We start from the raw sequence: 22647 nt of genomic DNA, 5'->3' as shown, positions 1-22647 counted from the left end.
ATCAATTGGAATATAAATATTGTACTTGCATTTCAGTGTATTCAGTATATAAAGCAGTATAAACAAGTCATTGTCTGAATGAAATTTTAGTTTGTACCGACTTCACTAGTGCTTTTTATGTAGACTGTTGTAAAACGAGGCAAATATCTAGATGAGTTGACGTACCCCAGGGAGACCTCTGTGTACCCCCAGGGGTACACATACCCCTGGTTGAGAACCATGGGCTAGAACATCAACACTATGGCGGGGCTGGGGGGAGGGACGGACACTAGGCACTCTGGAATAGCATTACTTTGACAAGGGTCTGTGCATTGCAATGTGTACTCCAGAGCCCTAGGTTTGAACACAGGTCAGAAAATCCTTAATGTAGGGTTAAAACGCAGTGCAGGGTTCCCTGACATGGGTCAGGTGACTCGAGTCTCACTAAACCTAGGCTTAAATTGCTGGGTAGACATACCCTTAGTGAATTAAGCCTCAACACCCATGAAGTAGGGAATTATTATTCCCATTTCATAAGGTTTGGTGAATTGCCCCAGGTCACATAGGAAACTCTGTGAAGTAGCTGGGAACCAAACCCAGAATGCCTGACTGCCAATCTTGTATCTCACCTCAAGACTACTTTTTCCTGTCAAGGAATTTTGTTCTACAGGATTCAACCCTGCGGCCTCTTGTACATACAATGTAAGTCCTGATCCAGTGAAGTACTTAAGTGCAGGTACCTTTCAGCACGAGTACTTCCACTGAAATCAGTGGGTCTACCCATGTGTTAAAGTATGTGCGTAAGTGCTTTGCTGGATCAGAGCCTAGATTACTAAATTAATGACCCACAAGTTAACAAGTACTGTTATACTACTGGCAGTTGTTAACCAACTTATTTTAAAAAATTCTAAACCAGACAAAATATCATCTTTTAGGTTGTTCCTGGGAGCCAAAGAGTTCTTGTGACATAAAAGTGGTGTTTATAATGAATCTCAATGAAGCAATTTTTCTAAGATATAGAAGCTATACAGAAAAGGTTTTCAACGCCAACTTTGATATCCAACAGAAACTAGCCTTGTTTAATTTAATCTGCATGGATATTCTGTGCTACCTACTCACTAGAACTTTCAGAATCACAAGAAGGGGGGAAAAAACCAAAACCCTTAGGACCGGATTCTCCATTTGGGTACGCTGATGTTAATCAAGAGTATCTCCAGTGAAATCAAAGAACTGCACCAATGTAAAACAGATGTAAGTGAGAGGAGAATCAGGACCTGAGTAACAGTCATTTTCCTAGGGCCTGATTTTTGGGGGTCACCCAACAACCACTTGCAAAGACTTGAGTGTGGTTCTGTACTGCTCCCTTCAAAGGTATGGGGCTAGGCCCGATTATGTCCTCAAAGAGGATCCTGAATTTGCAGAGGCAGTGGACCTCCCCTCTGAAGAAACTGGAAGAAAGAACTGGCCTGTCTTCAAAGAAACCAGAGGTGAGTATCCTTGCTCTGAGAAGACAAGACCAGTATTGGGTGAGGGTCCTCCATAGTGTGGAGACTTCAGATAAGCAGCCACATTTTTGGATGGTGGCCCAGATTGAATTCTGACCCTTTTGAGGTTGTCCATCACCAGATTAACTATTTTGAAGCTGATTTACCTTGTGCTTGTATAATTATTTTTCCAGTGGAGATCACAATCTTCTTGAACTCTAAGCGCCACTGGGCAGAGATCTTGTGTTCGTACAGTGCCTAGAACACTGGGGCACTAATCCTGATGGATGTCTCTGGGTGTTACGGTTATACAGATAAATAATGTCTTACTGTGTGCTTTCACCTGTAGCTTTGCTGTAGTAAGGATGGCTTGCTCTGTGGTTTTATACATAGCATACATATGAAAAAGCTTGGGTTTATATGTTTTTCATTTGATTCCCTTTACATTATAGAAGCAGAGAAACGATTATTTAAAAGGGTAAAGGTGCTTATTATGTCATTTGGCGCTTCATAATTGTGCAGAGGAAAATTCTGGCCCGTCGGGTATGTAAGTTCTTGGATTGCACATTAAGAGCAGTGTATGACTATCTGTGTATAGGGCAGATTTAAAAAGGTTTTGCCTACACATTCAAAAGAGAAAGAAGAGATCCAGGCTGTGGTCCATGTAGGAAAATCTGTCTCACTCTGGTGCTGCTGTTTCTGGCTGGGTTTATAATTTTATAATACTTTTTTTTTTTTTTTTTTAAAACAGCTCTTAATTGCCAGTCTTGTGATTGCATGTGCAGTGCACAGGACATTAGATTCATTGAGATTCTGGGATCTGGGGAGGGAACAGCCAGCTTAGCGGCTGTTCTGTAGTTGCAGCATAGGCATAGTCTGACTTCTATATAGGGTTGGGGCCTCCAGTTGGGCCAATGGGGCTGCGCACTGGTGGGAGAAGGGGCGGCAAATTATGTGCCTGCTTGAGGCTTGCAGTTTAGGCACGGCAATGCCCCTCCTAACTCCCCCAAACTGCACTCATGGGTTGCAGCTACACATGTAATATCCTGCCTAAACTCTGCCTGTTCTTTTGACCCTTGGTGCTTCTGTGCATTTCTGAATGACGCTGATCTCTCTGCCCTCTGTCTGGCCATTATTCCAATATATACACCACACTTAATGCAAAGCAGAAAAATAACAGACATCCAGATAGTGGGGGGGAAAAACTGCCATTCTCAGTTGTTTATTTGGACAGCTGAGGTACTCTGGGGAATAGCAAATGCCAATACACTCTCGCTCAGGCACTTGAATGACCAATACAGCTCTGGCTTTATGTGCTGACACTAACTTGTGCTGGCTTTAGATACTGTTGTCCTAGGAGGGCTGCAGGAGGGGATCCCTGCTCCTAAAGACGTTATTGTGGGGGTGTTAGTGGGTGCAACAGAGCATGTCATTTTAAGTTGCCAAACGACAAATTACTTCAGAAAACATTTGAAGTTCATCACTGCTCTGGTGAACTTTGAGGGGTCAACACAGTCCTTCGGATGTTTGCCAGATTCTGACAAGCCATTTTGACATGCCTCAAATTTGATCCTGTGGGCTATACCTCACCAGGGTCTTTCAAACAGGCCTCACTGGAAATCTCGTGGACAAACTACTCTTTAGCTAGGACATGGCAAAACAAACAAACAAACAAAAAAGCACTAGAAGAAGAAGAAGAACTGGGATGATTTAGTTGGGATTGGTCCTGCTCTGGGCAGGGGGTTGGACTAGATGGCCTCCAGAGGTCCCTTCCAACTCTGTTATTCTATGATTCTAAGTGTCAGCACTGATACGTCAAAGAAATCTTGCTAGCAGGTGCAGTGTATGGGAAAGTGCATCAGTACCTCCCAGCACCCTGGGAGACTCACTAGCACCTCCAGTACCTTGGAGTGGAGGAGAAGGGGCTCATATAACACACATTTTATGGAATACTGTTGCACAAATATTTAAACTACTGTAAATCTGTATTGAACCTGAAATGTTTTTCTTACCGTCTCGTAAAACTCATACAAGTGAATCAGCTTCTCCAGCTCACTCTTCCTTTTCTCTGTCTGAGTGCTGACATTACTCAAATAACTCCTGAAGGCCTGAACTTTTTCTTCCAAGTTCAGTGAGCAGTTCTTTTGTATCAGCTGCAGCCCTTTCTCACAATATTGCTGTTGAATACAAAATGAAACAACTACATTAGTACATTGCTTCTTCTGCTGTCCAAATTCTTGTTCAGCATTGTCATTTACTCCATACAATATCAACAAATCTTGTTATAGGCCAACTGTAAAGTGAACAAAGGTCAAAAGTGAATAATCACTCTTTTTTTCATACTGTTCTGCTAATATAAAGTTACTGTTGGCCTTTTTTTAATCTAAATTTCTTTTGGGAAGCATCCAGAAAGAATATAATGATATGATGGAGCAAAAACTACAGTCAATTAAGCTTGAATATTTGAAAAGAATTATTACATGTTCAGAGGAGTCCTGGTTATGTTGCACTTAATATCATCATGAGAACTTTTGTTTTGCAAGTAACAGCTCTCCTGTATCCTTCTTGATGTAATTTCTTTATATGAAATAGTTACAAGCTGAACTTTTCTCTTTACCAGGCTCTAGGAGGTTGCTGTGCCTGTGTACTACTGTTCCTCACGGATGTACTGTGATGGCAGATCTGCACACATTAGGGTGACCAGACGTCCTGATAAAATCGGGACTATCCCGATATTTAGCTGTTTGTCCCGCCATTTGTCCCGATATTTTGCTTCAGCAGCTCTCCGGCTTTATTTATTTATTGATTGCTTGGGGCGGCAAAAGTTTTCTAGGCTATTGCCAATGCAACTAAAATAACAAAAGCAAAAACAAGTGTTCCTTAGTACAATACTTACCATCACTTTGTCACTGAAAACTCTGAATTCTTCTTGCTGCTTCTTCACACTTTCCAGAGAAAGCAGCTCTTGATCTAAGGGGCCAAGATATCTCTCGCTTTCATTTTCAAACCAGAGTTTTATCTATAGAGGATACAAGATTTGTTTTTTTTTTAAAATTAAAGAGTAAACTATATTTAACACAGAAATTAAGCAACTTTATCAAAGCAAATTAAACTCTTGTGAACATACACCAAATAAATCTTTTAAATTCTTTATTTCAAAACTATGAAAAAAATCTCTCTCTCCTTATATACAATTTATCTAGAAAGCTATTTTATATACTGCATATAGTAACAGACACTTTAGTCAAACATATATTAGTTTGCACCATATGTTAGGCCTCACCTTGTACTCCTTACACAGGCAAAACTCCCATTGAACTCAGTGAGAAATTTGCTTGTGTAGAGACTGCAGGGCAAGATCATTAGTGATTAATGAATAAAAATATAATTAGAACAGCTCACTGAATACAAAGAGCCGAAAGGTCTGTGCTAATTTTTAAAAATATTTATTAAAATATTTACATTTTCTTTACTCAGAATTTATTACAGATGTTTCCCTGACTTGGAAAGTTTACCCTTGTGACAGATATGCACAGATTCCTGCAATAACTTTGGGAGACCTTACTGAATTAAATTTAAATAGCTTTACCGTCCAATGTATAAATGCAAAGTTTATGTATTATTGTGGGATTGTACATAACTATTCTAGTGGGGAGACATGGCCAGTGTAAAATCTGAGAAGTGCTATTAGCTTCAAAGAACTATTTTAAACAAAGTACCAGACCAAAAAAAAAACAAAAACTTTCAGGACCCACAAAGTGAAGTGGGTTTCCCAGGAGATATCTGGGAGGAGTGGAATGCAAATCTAAGGACACAACCTTTTGAATCTATGCCTTGAGGAGAGAACCACTGCCTGGCTGATTACCTATTCAAGGTCTCTGCAGATCACAGACCCAGGCTGTAGAAAGGAAAGACTAACCTATGCATATGGGTTCTTGTTCTGAGCAAAAGCTGTTATGAACTTGTGACTAAAGAAAACCCCCATGCTGGGGTTTCAAGGACTGAATCCTACCAGAGCCCTTGTTAGAATGGGGGGAGGATCTCTGGCTTATGCGCAGGCACGCAAGTTCTTTTATTGTTTTAATGTGTTTTCTGTGTAGTGCTTTCAACTTAAGAATAAATGTGCTTGCTTAGAAAGGGCTGTGTTGTAACCTGCAACTGTGGGCAATTATAACTGTTCATAACCTCAGAGAAGAAAGCAAAGCAGACTTATTTAGGCAGTCTGACTTGCTAGGGAACTCACCAGTGTAGGTAGGGTCTATGCAGCCTGAAAACCCCAGGTGAGGCGGGAGAGAGAGACACACGTTTCTGCCCAGGAGAGGTGACAGCTGAGGAGCCTGGAGCCAAGAGTGGGTGTCCTTGCTGGACCACAAAGGAATACAGGTGCAGTTGCTCTGAACTGTAACATTATTTGCACTGCATACACACTTAAATGGCCAGCCCAATATGTAGCTTATATTCACAGCTTATTCTAATTAATTTGGCCCCATGAATGGAAAAATGGAAGGTTAGCCCTATAGCTGGTATAAATTAAATCTCAAAAATAGTACTGACCTGATCACAATCTTCTTCAAATTTTCTTATTTCTTGGAGATTCTCCAGTTGTTGCAGACACTTATTCGATATGAGAACTAGCCTATGGACCTCCTCATCTACTTGATTGTACAAACTTGTTATTGCCTCCATGGCATCTCTATGAGGGGGGAAACGACACATAAATGTCCAGTGCAAACACAATGCCAGAAGAGTCCACTCTATGTTTCAGAAGACGACAATCATCAAAGCTGTTAATTGGCAAAGCAAAGGAGGCTTGGGCCAACAAGCCAACAACTACAGAACGTATTAGTTGTGTGTTTGCTTGTTCAACTCATCAAAGGAAAATGTATCCAACTCAGAACCACAGACACATGGCAGCCAAGATTTTCAAAAGTGACCAGTGATTTGAGGTATCTCAGCTGCTGGGTGCTCAAGTGTGTGTAGCTCAGCAGACTCTCTAAGGCATCCAAAAATAACTAGTCATTTTTGAAAACCTTGGCTGTTGTATATAAATGGAGTTGTTTCAGCCAGCCAGGCTGCACTAACCCAGAGCAGTATATAAAGCCTTGATTTTCAGCAAAGTTTCAAGTCTGCAGGATTACTCATGTGCTTAAAGTTAGGCAAGTGCTTAAACACTTTATAGGTTCAAGACCTTATTACAGTTATAAAATTCTCTGCACTCTGATTACCTAATCTGATCAGATTGGCATAATACCTGCCTATCTTAACTTCTGACTCCCCAGGTATGTGTCTGCCCACCAGCCCCCTTGCTATCTCACGCTGCATGAGGTATTAAATAATTGAATTAGGGAGGGCCCAAATCTCTCCAGACGTAAGTCTGCAACCAGTCTTCCATTATAAGACTGAGTTTCAGCCAGCCTCTACCCCCCCACCAAAAATAGATATCTTGACTTCATGTTCTGAAAATCTGAAGCTTAAATCCCAGTATATGATAAAAGTTTCTCTGAAATTTTCAGTTAAATTGAGAAGCACTTTTTCAGATGGAGATTAAAATTACTTCATTTTGAAATTTTTGGAAAATTTAATGTTTATTACTCTGTTTTGCCATAGGTCGATCACTTCATAGGAACAAATGCTACATACAGCCCTAGGCGATTTAGATGTAAATCCCATTTCATTCACTGGGAACTGTGTATGTATAAATGAGAGCAGTATCTGGCACAAAACATCTATATTTGCTATTCTCCTTAGGAGGGAACATGAAATCTGTTAAGGTGTTACACATATCTTCCCCTTGTTACATTTCCTCTCTCTTTGAGATGACTACAATGGCGCCGCATTCTGGTCTACAAGGGTGTGAATTGTAGAGTGCTCTAACATGCTGCACTCTAACTGCCCCAGGCAGACCCTGCTGGGATGAACTAAAAGGTACCTTAGTTTGCGTTAACATAGTTCTCAATGAGTGGTCTCCTCTCAGGCACACCCTCATGGCCTTGGGGAAGTCCTGCAAATGGCTCCTTGTCTCAGTTTTCCTCATGGCTCCCCAGTAACTCAATACAAGTTCATCTTCCAGTCCAGTGGTTCTCAATCAGGGGTACACATACCCCCAGGGGTATGCAGAGGTCTTCCAAGGGGTACTCAACTCATCTAGATCAATGTTTCTCAACCTGGGGGTTGTGACCCCAAAGGGGGGTTGTGGGACGGGTTTGGGGTCGCAAGTGAAGAGCCGGCATTAGGGGTGGCCACAGTGGGACCTGTGAAGCTCTTACATGCTTCAGCCCTTGGGGGGCAGGGCTCGGGTTTCAGACAAAGCTCACAAGAGAAAAACAAGCTCAAGTATCACACTGAAATGTAAGTACAACATTTATATTTCAATCAATTTATTTTTTAATTATATGGTAAAAATGAGAATGTAAGCAATTTTTCAATACCAGTATGCTGTGACACTTTTGTATTTTTATGTTTGATTTTGTAAGCAAGTAGTTTTTAAGTGAGGTGAAAAACTTGGGGTACCCCAGACAAATCAGACTCCTGAAAGGGAAACAGTAACCTGGAAAGGTTGAGAGCCACTGCTCCATCATAATTTATTAACAAAAACATAGTGCAAAACTCCATAACCAGTAGTCCCAAAACATAGTCTACATCCCCCAGTGCATGGAGCCTTTAAAACCCGGCTTGGTTCTCACCATCCTAGTGTCTTCCACTACACCTGGACTCTTTGGGTATGACTACACAGCAAAGAAAAACCAGCGACTGGTCCGTGCCAGCTGACTCAGGCTTGAGGGGCTAGGCCTGTGAAGCTGTTTCACTGCTTTGTGGACTTCCAGACTTGGGCTGGAGCCCGAGCTTGGGACCCAGCCACCCCGCAGAGTCCTAGAGCCCCAGCTCCAGCCTGAGCCCAGACATCTACAGAGCAATGTAACAGCCCCGCAGCCCGAGCCCTGTGAGGCCAAGTTGGCTGGCAGGGCCAGCAGCAGGTGTCTAGTTGCTGTGTAGACATACCCCGAGTCAGTCGTCCTCTGTCAGAAGAGCCACCCCAGCCCTTCCTTCTGGGGCACAACCCTGCTCTTCGCAGTAGGAACTCCCAAACGCTTCTCAGCTGGGAGTGTCCTCATGTCTCCTCTAGGGCCCAGCTCTCTGGCAAGGAGACATCAGGGACTAAGTCGCTCCGCTGTTCCCCCTTCCTTCAGCCCTTGGCTCTAGCTCTCTGGTTTAGAGCCAACAGCATCGCCCTCTGCGGCTGCTCCTCTTGCTGTCAGTTCTTTCCAGCCCCTAGGCTCTGGGTAGGGGATGCCAGCCACAAACCCCTCTGGCTGCTCTCCCAGGAACCACCTTCTCTCTCCGGGGGCTTCCATCTCCTACCCCTCTTGTCTGATTGACTCAGTCTGCTCTGGCTCTTGACTGACCTTTTATGACCCCAAATGCTGCCCTGCATGCTGAACTGGCCCAACTGGGAGCACCTGGATGGGAATAGGAGAGCCAAGCCCAGATTCATATGATGGGCCAGCGACCCTGTTACAGTGCTCCTACAGGACTTCAATCGCTGCCAGGACTTCATCGCTCCTACAGGACTTCATCGCTGCCAGCTCCTACAGGACTTCTAGTTCACACCAGCAGGGTCTACATGGGCAGTTTAATCAAGCATGTTGTGCTCTCTACAATTCACCCTGCTCTCCCCCTCCGCCCCCACACACACTGGACTGCAGCACCATGTAGACAAGCCCTTTCTCTCCCTTTTCCCTTCTCTGATTAACATGGGTCTCTGATGCAGCACTTATTGCAAAGCAAGCACCTACCGGTAGTCTTCTGTATTGCAGAATTCCTCTTTCCTGAGTCTTGCAAGGATTGTCCCACCCTCTAGCCTTAATGTTACCAGCAAGGCATCTTCCAAAACAAGTTTCATCATTGTCTTGTGTTTGTCAATTAAGTCACTGACTTCCTATACAGGAGAAACACAATCTCATTTTACCAGACACCTAGCCAGTGTATCGGTACCATAGCGTGGCTTTTATAAAACAAATCCATGGGCACATTGGTCAGGGAAGTAACAGAACCCTGTTAATGCCTGGTTCCCACCTGTAATTTTTGCCTTACATTTCCCAGTGTTGCTTCTACTGGTGGAGCTGAACCAGCTTTAGCAATAATTTTTGGCCAAAACATTATGGAAACTGAACTACTCTCTCATTCACTACACTTGGTCCCTCAGGTTGATTCAGGCACTCTGGCAAGGCAGTGTGGGGAAGCCTGTAGTATTACTGACTAAACTGTGCTTCTTTTGTAGACAGAGGAATTCAATTTCCAGGGCTAGTAAACTGGCACCTTTAACAGAAAATTATTAAAAAAACCATAATTAGAGATGAGCCAAAACTGAAACCTTGAATCCAAACTCCTTTAAAATTAAAGGGATGCAAATTTGAATGACTATACCCGAACCCATCCCTATAGTTTTGTGTTGCATTAAAAAAAACCCAAAGGGTCTATTTTCTAGGGTTTGTTTTTCAGGTGTGGCAGAAACCTTATGAGAAGGGCTCATCTTGCAAGATGTCTACAATCTTGGTTTCAAATTTTGTGAGAACAGCTCATGGGACATTGGTGCTTTCAGATCTAAACCTTGACACCCTATTCTGACCTCGTAACTGAATGCTGGTCTAAACCTGATGCAGACAGGATCCAAATATCTCCTCCTCAGCTTCTCTCTAATAACCACCATAATATATTACTGAGCTACCTCAGGCTTCCAGTTTTTTGAATTCAAGGCATAGCATTTGTGACATCAGCTAATACTTACCTGCACTGTACTTAGGGTTCTGTTGGAGTGCAGCGAACAGACTGAGTTCTGTAGAAAGACAATGGCCTCTTTGCAGTTTGTAATAAAGGGTTCCAGTTTCTGCAGCAATAAAACACAATGACAGGTAAAAACACTCAAAAAGACAGTCTCAGGAAATAGCTTTGGCTTCTTAAACTTGAAGTGTCCTAGATGGTCACAAAGAGTTATTTGTATGTTAATTACAATAAGGGCTTGTCTACACGTGGTTTTTGTACTGCTTTAACTATACCAGTTTGAAACCAGTATAGTTAAGTGGTACAATCCCCTTAGTGTGGGTGCAGTTATACCAGTATAACTATTCCTGAATGGGAAGTGGAATAAAGGGAATACGCCAGACTAATAAGGGGAATAAGCTACAAAGATAAAAGGCACTTTTATACCAGTGCATTCATTTAGTGCATTCACACTAAAGGTGGTATAGATCTATTTCAGTAAAAAAAAATTACTCCCTTAACTGAAATAGTTAAATGGGCATAAAAATTGCGTTTAGACCTTCGACACAGATTTGTTTTTTTAACATCAAAATAGGCATAGCCTTAAATAAGGTCATTGCTTTCCAAGTCAGTATTTGGAATGTGTGGTTATATACAGTCTCTATAGATCCCAGATCTTCATCTGGCATAGCTCCATTGACTTCACTGCCAGAGGACAAAGTACTGCACATGAAGAAAACTTCAGGGCCTGTTACTGACTTTAACAGAGCTAAGCTGATTGACACCAGTTGAGGACCTGGCCATAGTGATTCAGATACGTGTTAGAAAGTGAGTTTGGCAATTCTAACATAATCCAGAGTGGAAATCTGTCTGAATCCTGCAACCACGACATAGCTGAATAGAGGCCAAGGACTGAGCAAGGACTGACTTAGCCGGGGATTAACAGAATACAGCGGCAGAGCTATGTGGTGAAGTTTCAACACCACCTACATACAGCGTACAAGACTCTAACTAGCACAATTTGTTTCTTATTTTTATGAGGAATAAAAGTTACTAAATTCCATCATGAACATTCTAAAAGGGAAAATAAAATCAGAGGCGAACAAGTAATGGGAGCTGCAAGCACTATCTTACCTTTCGGAAACGTATCCAGTCATGGTGGTTATACAGAAAGGCTCCATCAAATTCTGCTGTCAACTGGGTACAGTCAATGTGCTTTTGCAGAGCCTTCAGTGATGTGAGGACTTCATACTGTTAAAGAAAAATTGTGAATGGAGCTGTATTAATGCCATAAATCAAACTACTGGGAAAAACGTACATAGTGCCAGTTGTCAAAATCTTTTACAGAATCTCTTGAGACAGAGGACCAGATCCTCAAGCGGGTATAAATGAGTGCAGATCTAGTGAAGTCAAGAACTGGGTCTCAGATTTTTTTCATGTGTAATACTCTGTCTTCTGGAATGGAAGTCAATGGAGCTATGCAAATTTGCACTAGCTGAAGATCTTGCCCAAAGTAGTACATCTTATTTGTAGAAAATATTTTCTGTTACTATTATATATTTGTTAAAATATATAAGATTGAAGGGAAAAAATCTCAAGTGACTTCTGTCTCTAACAACCAACTATGCCAATAGAATATTACATATAAAGAAAAAAAGAGACATTGTTAAAAATTCTTTGGGTATCAAGTTTTATTGGGAGAAAATAGTATATTTTAACTCTACATACAAAGTTCAGGAGAACAAGCTTCTGTTCTGATTGATTTGATTTAAATAATAAATTCATTTCTGGTCTTTAACTTCAGCTCCCTTTATTCTCATTTCAAACATCCATCAATTTTGTATTTTTAAAAATATTTTATTTATAAAATTCCTGCATAGGAAACAACAGCAGTAAGTCATTATGTTATTGCAAAGAACACAATCCACACAAACATACTTCTGACTACCCACTTATACAATTCAGCAAACCGGTTTACGCAGTAAGTCTAGCCATAAAAGGGCAAATTCTGCCACCCTTGCATTCCTTACATGACAGGGCTGTTGTGAGGATGAATACACTAATAACTGTGATGTGCTCAGATATCATGGTGATGGCGGCCACATAAGTACCGAAAATCAGATCTGCATTGAGAAGCACGTTAGAGATAGATAGAGATTTCAGTGGCACTACTCACACAGTAAGGTGCTACTGAATTGGAGCTACTCAAAGTATAAGGTATTATTCAGTGAGTAATAGTAGAATTTGCCCCTTAAAAACAACAAAGTCACTTTCTTGTAAACAAAATAAAATGTCCTAAAGTCACATTTTGCAAAGTAAACTTTTCATAACAAAATTTTAACTTTACAAAATATCATGCACATTCTTCTTAATGTTACCTGAATTGCAGTATCTTTGTCAGGTCTAAATGCAGATTCCTTCTCAGTCAGTATCAGGACACTATGAATGGAGTGAGGAACTGCACTCTGGAAAGCAAAGCAAAATGAATTTAGAGAAATGCTTTATTATGAACCTCCCAATCCTTTTTCCTTTTTGCCGTTTTTTAAAATTCAGCTTGATTGGTTAAAATGAGCATCATAAGACAAGAGATATCTTTAAATCGTTACTTTTAAATAATGTATTTTTCCTATAATAAATGAAGTTATGGGGTCAAATTCGGTTCTTTTTGTTGCAGGAGCACATTGTTTTATTCTTCAATAAAATTAACTTGGATTACTCTACAACTGCAATTATGTTTTCTTAGTGACTAACCTATGATGTATGTGTCCTTGCTTTACACTACGTTATTCCCATAAGGCATTAAAAGCTTTAGGTGAAAAATGCGAACAGCACAAAACAAGGACACAGTAGCCTGCAATGATCATGGCCAATCTTGTCTATCGCACATATAACTGTATTTGTGGTTCTCGCATTGGTGCGACCTCACATATGTGTGTTCACCTGTAGTGTTTGCTGAATCCTCATAGGTTGACATCAACATGAGACTTCATCATCATGTTGTAAACTATACACATTCAAATAGTAACTGAAGTTTAAATACTTTAACTAATACAGGATGACATTCATATTTCTTGCTTCATGCAGTATTGCTTTGATGGTGTTTTCTCTCTTACAAAAGTGGCTGTCGGAGAGGGTATTAGGTCTCAAAAGACACTGCATGGGTATTTTTTTTTAAATCCATCAGTTAGGCATTTAGGGATTTATCCAACGCCTACTGAAGTCAATCAGTGTTTCCTCTGCTTTCAGTGGGTGCAGGATCAGGGCCTTATTCATCCCAGTGCTGGAGATAAATTTGATGTAGGGCCTTAAGTAGGTATTAGATCACTATTACACCTTCCTTATTCCGCAGCTCTTATTCAAACAGAGGTTTCAGGAGGCAGAGCACATGAGTTCGCTGCCTGCCTACCATCCATCATTCTTGCCAGTGAATTTTAGGCCATTTGGTGCTTCACATAAAAGCACAAAGCAACTCTTCATATTTTAGCCCTAAATCTTGATTGGAGTGCTTCTGTGTCATCATATCCATTGTGACTCCACAGCTTGCGAAAAAGACTTATTATTTCTGTTACTATGACAGAATGTACTATTGGTGTTACTGGCTTTTTTCATTATTAGTATTCTGTGTTCTAATTTTCTGTTATCTATATCTAATATTCCTTCTCATTTTCCATCTCTGTGTTTAAAGGATACTTCAGAAAACACTGCTTAGCCATACACATCGGATGTGCTCTAATGCAAAGACTGAACATTGGGACGATACAGGCTGAGTGGCAGAGCTAACTCTGATTTCACTTGGGGCTTGATTATAATTTTACAGTCTGCCCAGAATCAGAGGCCTGCCCTAAGACCGAGAACAAACACTGAGAACAATTCCTCTTCCATTCCCCCTTTGCTCTGGGAGAAAAGTAAATTACTTGTCCGGTTTTCCTGGAGCAGCTTATACCTCCCTGTGCTTGGTGCCAGGTCGCTCCACTTACCGGTACCCCCTGTGAGTGCAGGGTCGGGCCCTCCAGCAGTCCTCAGGGGAGTGGGGGCGGGGCTGGGGCAGAGCAGGGGCGGGGGCCATGGGGAAGCGGCAGAGCAGGGGTTGGAGCAACACGCAGCTGTGCAGGGCATCAGGAAATTTGGTGCGGTGTCCTACGCAGCTGCATACTTTTCATATGGGTAGGGATGGCCCTGGTGCCAGGGCTCCTTCCCACCCCCTCTAAAGGCTCTTCATGAGGGTTCCTAGGCAAGTAGTCCCCGTCCTGCCTGCATGACCACAGTCACAACCAGTGCTGGGCTGAGGAGGAAATAAGAGTGAGCTGAAGGCTAAGACAGTATAGCCTTTGATTCTGCAAGTTAAAAAGATGGAACTTATGTTATAAATAGAATGACAAGAATGATAACAAATCCATCAGTCCTCCCTCTGAGCCTTTCTACGGATGATGTATTAAGTCTTTAATCACAGCAGCTGCAAAGCTTGCTGTAATGCAGAGTCCAATGTACGTTTATGGCACATGCTCAAGTGGCCACATTTATATTTGAAGCACATCGGTCACCTTTCCAGATTGGCAAAATTAGTATTTCATCTTTGTTGTTTTTCAAAAGTTCAACAGTGTTTGCTCCTGGCCTGTGGGAAGAGAGTATCTGGAAGCCCACATTTTAGTTAGGTCTCCTGCATGTGCACTTCAAAATGAAAAAAGCCAAACTAATTGCATTTTTTTTTTTTTGGTGTTAATGGCAACCCATTCTCCGCCCAAGCACACAGACCAAGTTTCAGCCCACTCTAAATTGAAATGGCTAGTCTAAAAACTTAATGGAGCTGACAAAGGAAAAATTGTCAAACTGTTACATTTAATTTCATTATAATAAAACTATATCTACCTAATTCCACATTTTCATTGCTTTCATTTGAGACAAATACCTCGTTAAACACTGTGCCAAAAACAAACTCATTTGGTTCCAGGATTCAATTCATCATCTTGTGACGACACGTTTTTCCTCAGTGCATATCTGCTACATCTCAAACGTGTAATATACTTAAGAAAACACTAAAGCCATCTTAATAAAATAATTACATCAATATGAATTCAGTAGATTTTCTTTTTTTCAATTTGGTTGCAAAGCCGTTTAGAAGATTTAGTTACAATGAGAACTTGAGTATTTGATGGAAATTTTCCCAGTGCATATTTCTTTTCTCTCTAAACTGTTTGCTTCGGTGCACCAGCTGTGTGTAGGAAGGGCAACTATCTAGATCTAAGTGATACATATGGTTAGTGTCTGTCTGCAGCTGTGGGAAAATGGCTGTGTAAAACTCACAGGGTGATGTTAAGTAAATGCAGTAGCTGGAAGTATTTGCACCTCAAGTCTGAAAATGTTTGATCTATTGTTACAATACTCAAGTTCTGACTAGAACCATAAAAGATTAAAGATCAAAAATCATTTTGCTCTAGTCTTCTACTTTGTTTACTTTGGGCACCTGACAGCACTTTGGAAACAGTTACTTCCACTGTTTCCCTTTTTTGAGGCAGTTAGGCCTCATGCAGGTACTATGTGGAGCTGATTATAGGACTGCAGCTTCAGGCAATCAGTTTCCTCTCATGTTTGTGTGGATCTTCATCCAGTAAATGGACAGGGGAAAACATTTTAGGAAAGATGGTCAGGAGAATAAGAAGGTTTAATATCTGAAACTACTTTTAACTTTAATTTTTTAAATTGATCAGATGGACAGCGTAGCGTCTTTCAGATGGACAGCGTAGTGTCTTTTTAATCAGAGTGCAGTTATAATATAGGGCTTGTGAGGGTAGATGGGAAAGAGTGAGAAGCTGGGAGGAATCATAAAAAAGTCATCTACAACAACTTGTTCTTGTTTTGTTATTTTTTCCTTGAATAACAAGATTACCATATCTACATCCTGCACTGTTTAACCTTAAATGTCAACTATGGCGCAAAGCAGACGCTCCATGGGAAAATTTTGCTCCTCTCCCAGTGAGTTTTCAATGTTTTCATTTTGCTGTTGTCATGATTCAGAAAGAAGGCTGGGATGTACGAACTTTGGAAGAATGTCCATTTTCTGACTCTGATTAATTCTGAACTGAACAAAAAACACTTCACCCTTGTCAAAGGAATACTGATGGAAGCCAAGCACATTAAAACGCTGTTGTGATGATGACACGCTAGAGTCACTGTAATGTCAAAATACGTTGTAACAGAAAATCAGACTAGAAGATACTGAGATCTTTGTACTAGTGTCTTTTCCTTTTTGAACTGTTCAGTGAACCAGCACTAACAGATCTTTAGTTTCACTGTGCAAACAAAAACAATTCACTCCATTAAAGACAGGAGAAAAGTTGGTCTCAGTTGTCAAGACATTCTGTGTAACTTTTATTTTGCTGTTTGTTTCCCTCAGTGCACCAAACTACAGATTAACAAAACGATTGTTGGATAATATCAAATGCAAATGAATCTCCATAACAACTTCCCGATAAGCTGCTCTAGTCCTACTCACTGTTTGAGAAAACCGGACTTAATGTCAACAGACAGACAGTGCTTTTTTTTGTAGAACTAGCACTAAACTCCTCTCAAGAACACACGATACTTGTAATTTTGTATTTTAAATCTATTCCTTCTACTTATATTTATACCTAATCTGCTTTAACTTTTTCAACTGATCCTTTGATGATCCTATTGTGTATCACAAATTAATTTTTTCATGCGCTGAATGGAGAAATTAACTCGGAAAGGAAAGAACTACAACTGGCATTAAGTTCAACGCTGTAAGCTCTTTGGGACAGGAAGCATCTTTTGATTGTCTGTGAGCACAGCACCCAGAAAAACAACACCCCAGGACCTGATTAGGGGCCTCTAGGTGCTACCACAATACAAACAAACAACATTTTTTAAAAATACTAAGATTTTATTTTGTGCTCTTAAACAATGCACCATAAGCACTTACCTGTAACGCTGTGAAAGCTTTGAAAAGACCAGGACTAGGCTGGCACTTACGAGCATCCACTAAAATAACGAGCCCCAGATCACGTACTTCCTTCCTAGAAACAGAAAGGCAGATATTTCCTAAGCTGCGTTTCCTCTTGATAAAAGTATTCGCTAAATATTTATAAAATTGTATCCAAACAAACAGATTGATGATTGGGCCATCTAGAACAAATATATTTTATTTCCAGTCACAAATAAAGCAGCAGACAGTATATTATGCAGAAAATTATTATGGGCAGGTCAGCCCCTCCTATTAAAAAATCTGTTGTAGGAGCTCAGGGGTGGGAAAACTTGTGATTCCTTCTCAGAGTTTTCTCCAGATCATACCGTCAGGGTTGAACAATTTGCTGTTGGGTTGTCTCTAGATTTCTTGTGGCCCTTCCCATTCTCCTGCCAGCATAGCCCCCTCTCCAGTTGTTCACTGTATTTAGAACTCTGCCCCCTCCACCCACCAATGCCTTAAAAGCGGAGTTTCCCCTGTACGGAATGGCTGTTTGGTTAAGATAATACAGCCACAGTAGATATCCTCCAGGTTTACGGGGGGCGGGGGCAGGGAGGAGTAACAATGTACCTAGACAATGGTCCCCCATCCATGTCCAGATCTCTATCCCTGGAGAAGGCTCTCTGTGAGTCTGGAGATAGGGCTGGTGGTGTCAGCCAAGTAGTTGGGGTCACTTTTCTCATGAAAATGTGTAGATTTCTGTGGGGAGGGCTCTCTCTGTATAAGGTCTGAGGGTGGGGAAAATGATCTGTAACTGTAATACTAAGTTGAAATGAGTTCACACTCATGAAAAACTAATTGCATGGCAGACTGATGCCTTGTGCTGGAGTGTCAAATGGTAATATCCCTATTTTTCAGATAGACTGGTGTAACTGAAATGCTTTCTCTAATATGAGGGTTTTATCATCTAGATGTAAACATTTATTCTAAGTTAAACATTGTAGGAGTTGCATGGCTTTGGGGAAAATTATTAGATCCGTAAAAAGTTTTAGCATTAAATGAGAAGGCAAAAAGGAGGTACGATTCCCAATACATTTGTGCTCTTACAATCCAACTTTTCAGTTAGTCAAGATTATAGACTCTATGACTCGGATTTTAAAACACATTTTCAACAAATTTGGGTGCCTGATTTCCTCTATGCTACTTTGAAAATCCCAGCCCATAACACTAGCAAATGACACTGCTATTTTCAGGGGAAACTACAGTATTGGGGACTATTCTAAGGCCTAACTGCACTCGCTTTAAGGGTGAAATTCACCCCTCTGCTGAGACAAACTGCACAGGATTTGACCTCTCAGATGTTACACACGTGAAATATGTTGTTTCAAATTTTGTTTAAAAGCTGTTTTATCATCCTCCAGGCTCATCTTTACATGCTGTAATTATATAATCTAAATATGAGGTTACATATATTTACACGAAGTATAAACAGCAATTACCTTTAAAGGCATTAATGACATATACACACAATGAACAACTAAACATTACTTTAAAAAGCCAGGGCCATTCCAAGGCAAACATTACTTTCAAAGAATGTCAGGGTTGTGAAGCAAGTTCAGAAGAAAAAAAAAAAAAAAGAATTACACTATTAAACATTAAGGCACCCTCACTGCAATGTGAGTGGGTACAACCATCAGACATTAATTTATTATGCCCTGTAGTGGGGAAGTGCAGATTTTGGGCTCAATCTAGCTTCCATTTAAGCCAATAGCAAACTTCCCATTCACTTTAATAGGAGTCCTAATTTCCCCCCATGCAAAAACATCTTATAGATGTGAATAGAAAATTATATCCGTTCTGCAGTTCCCTTCTTCCACCATCCTGAGAGAAAGAAAAGCATTCTCTATTACATTCTACAGGTTTTACAATTAGTTCTGTAGAACCTTACTGGTTTTGTCCCTATGAAATTCTATATGACTTTTCCGTAAGAGGTAAGAGCTAGATTGCCCAATTAGGCACTGTGACGTTATCTGATTAAAATATGACCATGTAGATCATTGTTGCTACCACTGGTACATAATTGCAACAAATCTTTTACAATGTACGTTAAGAAAGGTGTCTATGGAAAGGGTATGATCTGCTGAATATGATTACGCTATTTTTATGCATGAATCATTTTTGTATTTGAAGTTATGAGTATTGGCTCTATATCTGGATTTCAAATGTTTGCTCTTGGGGTAATGCCCACAAGGTATTTAGTCTTAGCTCACAATGGACCAAGGGAGATGCCTATCTATACTTAATGGACTTTCCTGCTATGACTAAGCGAAAGCATGCATGGACATGTGACTTGCCTATGTGACCCCAAACACCATCTTTTACCTGTAATTTTCCACTGTGAGAACATTGGGAATCCCTTCAATTGGCATAAGCTATAGAAGGCCCTGGAAACATCTCCATTTTGCCTCTTTCTTACTCAAGCCTCTTTCCTGCTCATACCTCTGGACTATGGACTTATTTATACTAATGAGAGCATTCTAACTAAGGGACTGAGGACCTTCCAATGATTTGCAAGCAACCAGAGACTTGCCTTAAGCCAGCAGTTTATTCCATCACTGCTTCAAGCCTGAACCAAGAACTTTGCAATTGTTGTATGTATTTGATTCCTTTACCCAATTTTAACTCTCACCTTTCTTTCTTTTTATAACTAAACCTTTAGATATTAGATTCTAAAAGATTGGCAGCAGTGTGATTATTGGGTAAGATCTGAGTTATATATTGACCTGGCTGTGTGGCTGGTCCTTTGGGATCAGAAGAACCTTTTATTTGATTAAATTGGCTTTTAATGAACCATTCATCTTTAAGTCTAGTGTTTTTGGCAGCAATACAAGGACTGGAATGCCTAAGGAAACTACTTTTCTGACTTCTTGTTAGCCAGTGTGGTGAAAGATAAGTTTACTTTTGTTGCTGCTTTGGTATATTTTATGGGCGAATAACCACCAGTTTTGGGGGGTGTCCGCCTTATTTCTCAGCAGTTTGTCCTGAATTTCTATTCTCAGTTGTGACCCACAAAGGCATGGTTACAGGCACCACCCAAGCAGAGGGTGCTGCAGAGCCACACAGCTAGAAGAAGTGGTGGGGAAAGGACTGTGACTCAAGGCCTGATCCAAAACCCACTGAATCAACAAAAAGACTTCCAATGACTTCACTGGGCTTTTGGCTCAGAGCCAAAAAATGGTACAACCCCCGCTTAAGTTCCCTGGCATACAGGGGAATACACCACAATGGATCTGGCACGGTGTGGGGTCAAAGTTGAGCGGGGTCATGGTCCTCTAGGGGGTAAGGTATGGCCCTGGGAGCAAAAAGAGGCAGCAATCTCTTGGCTTCCGTGAGCACTGCAACTGCATCTATCCCTGCTCTTTGTCCCCTTCACATACAAACCTGGAACAGTATGGCCCTAACTGTACTTTTCTTTAGTTTTTGAGTCTGTAGAGTTTGATACAAAATTTGTGAATTAGAAACAAAAGGGTTTGTTACACAGAAAAATTAATTTCTCTGGAGTTATGTGCCGAAGTAGACTTTCTTGGAAGTGGAGAGACATTTTTCTGCAGTGGTAGATAAACATAGGCCAAGACTATAACATGGTTCAAAAAAGAACTAGATAAATTCATGGAGGATAGGTCCAGCAATGGCCAGGGATGGTGTCCCTAATCTCTGTTTGCCAGAAGCTGTGAATGGGTTACAAGGGATGGATCACTTGACAATTACCTGTTTTGTTCATTCCCTCTGGGGCACCTGGCATTGGCTACTGCTGGGAGACAGAATACTGGGCTAGATGGACCTTTGGTCTGACCCAGTATGGCCATTCTTATACTAGACTAGATTCTCATCTGCACCCAAACAAAGAAAATGATTCTGGGTCGCGGATCGTGGAATTTATTCTGTAATGACCTGGTTCCCTCAGGGCTGCTCTAAACTAGACCAACTGGTGAGAGCTCCAGGGGACTTCTTAGCCAACTGAGGACTCCTTTAAACCAGGAAATTTCAGCTGGACATGTCAGTCAGCTATCCAGCCTCTTTGGTACAGCAATATATGGCTTATTTCTGGCCCGCTGCATTTGCCAAAAATGCCACTGCTTTGATTTAGGGTATGACAGGGCCCTTGATACACTTGTGGAAGTTGTGTGAAGACCACTGGTCAGTAGTACTGTATTTTTAAAACTATACAAAAAAATATCAACATCCTCCAATACCTGAGTTATGACACTCATGTATCTACTAATTCATGGGGAATTCTTTTAAAAGTATTTTGAGCAGAACTATTTGTCCAACATTGGGCAGAAAGACAATTATATCACAGGATTATATTTTATATTTGGAATGCTTTGATGTTTAATTCAAGCCACGTAGGTTTTTTTTATTTTATATTAACTTTTGGAAACTTTTCAAAATTCTCACTATTTAAATAGTACTTTTAAAAGCACCTTTACTATGTTTATTAGAATGTATAAAGGCACAGAACAAGACCTACAAGATAGGAAAATTGGCAACATTTTATATATCCGGCCAATTTTTCAATCATGCTCGGTTTTTGTCGTGCAAATAAAACTGTACACAAAGTTCTCCATAAGTTACAGTACTGTTTGAATTTGCACCCTCTATTCTATACCTGTGTGCATGCGCAGAGGAAGCAGACTTTAAATTTGGTCCATTACTTATAAACTTAGATATAATTTCTTAGATATAATTTCATCTGTTTCCCCATATTAAAAAATGGTGTCACAATTATAAGAGCTCTCTGAAATTATTTTAATAATTTTTTTCATTGAAAAATGGTCTTTTTTCAAATATAAAAGATTTACTGAAAAACTTGATTTCTTCATTTATATTTTTCATTACTTTTTGGTCAATTTTTTAAAAACAAAACCATCACATTTTTTATTCACTGAAAACCAGGTTTGTGATACAAACATTTTTATTTAAATTTTCAGTGAAAATTTAATTAAACAATTTTAGAAAACAAATTGAAAAAAATGGATCCATTTGAACCTGTAAAACAAAAAAACCCTTCAAAATGTTGAATTTTTAAGTGATTTTTTAAAACCAGTTACACTGACTATGATAGAATTAAGGCTCCAATCCTGCGAACGCTTACACATGAGTAACTTCACATCTTTGAGTCGTCACACTTGTGGTGTTAGTGAGTTCAGCTGGGATCTCCTGGGATCGGCCACGCTTGGGAACCCCCCCAAGCAATCCCTCTTTTTATGGGTTTTTCCATGGGAGCAAACGATTTGAGCCAACATGATTTCTCAGTTGATACAAATTTGAGGAAATACTGCAAATGTGTTCCTCATGCGCTGTACTGCGTGAATGTAATGAAAAATACATCTTATGTTTTGCAGTTCTGCACAGAGGAAAGTGAAAGAGACAATTCAGTAAGTTCTGCTTGTCCATTCCAGAGGTTATTCCCCATTATGGAAAGCAGGAGCCTTATTTATTTAAGTT

At 40.4% G+C, this 22647-nt stretch overlaps 1 protein-coding gene across 3 annotated transcripts in view; it reads right to left on the bottom strand.

The window, feature by feature from the left end:
- The window catches only part of PLEKHG4B (pleckstrin homology and RhoGEF domain containing G4B), a 200406-nt gene that overhangs the window by 46151 nt on the left and 131608 nt on the right, over positions 1-22647 (bottom strand). For all 3 annotated transcript variants that reach the window (XM_073332598.1, XM_073332600.1, XM_073332599.1), the window contains 8 exons: positions 17158-17251; positions 12599-12685; positions 11355-11471; positions 10249-10347; positions 9257-9399; positions 6018-6156; positions 4360-4482; positions 3476-3640 (listed from right to left, as the gene is read on the bottom strand). In XM_073332598.1, the coding sequence (XP_073188699.1) occupies positions 3476-3640; positions 4360-4482; positions 6018-6156; positions 9257-9399; positions 10249-10347; positions 11355-11471; positions 12599-12685; positions 17158-17251 (967 nt within the window). The remainder of the gene's footprint in view (positions 1-3475; positions 3641-4359; positions 4483-6017; positions 6157-9256; positions 9400-10248; positions 10348-11354; positions 11472-12598; positions 12686-17157; positions 17252-22647) is intronic.

Source organism: Lepidochelys kempii, chromosome 2, assembly GCF_965140285.1.
Source record: "Lepidochelys kempii isolate rLepKem1 chromosome 2, rLepKem1.hap1, whole genome shotgun sequence".
NCBI lineage: Eukaryota > Metazoa > Chordata > Testudines > Cheloniidae > Lepidochelys > Lepidochelys kempii.
This window is presented reverse-complemented; position numbering and strand designations above follow the sequence as displayed.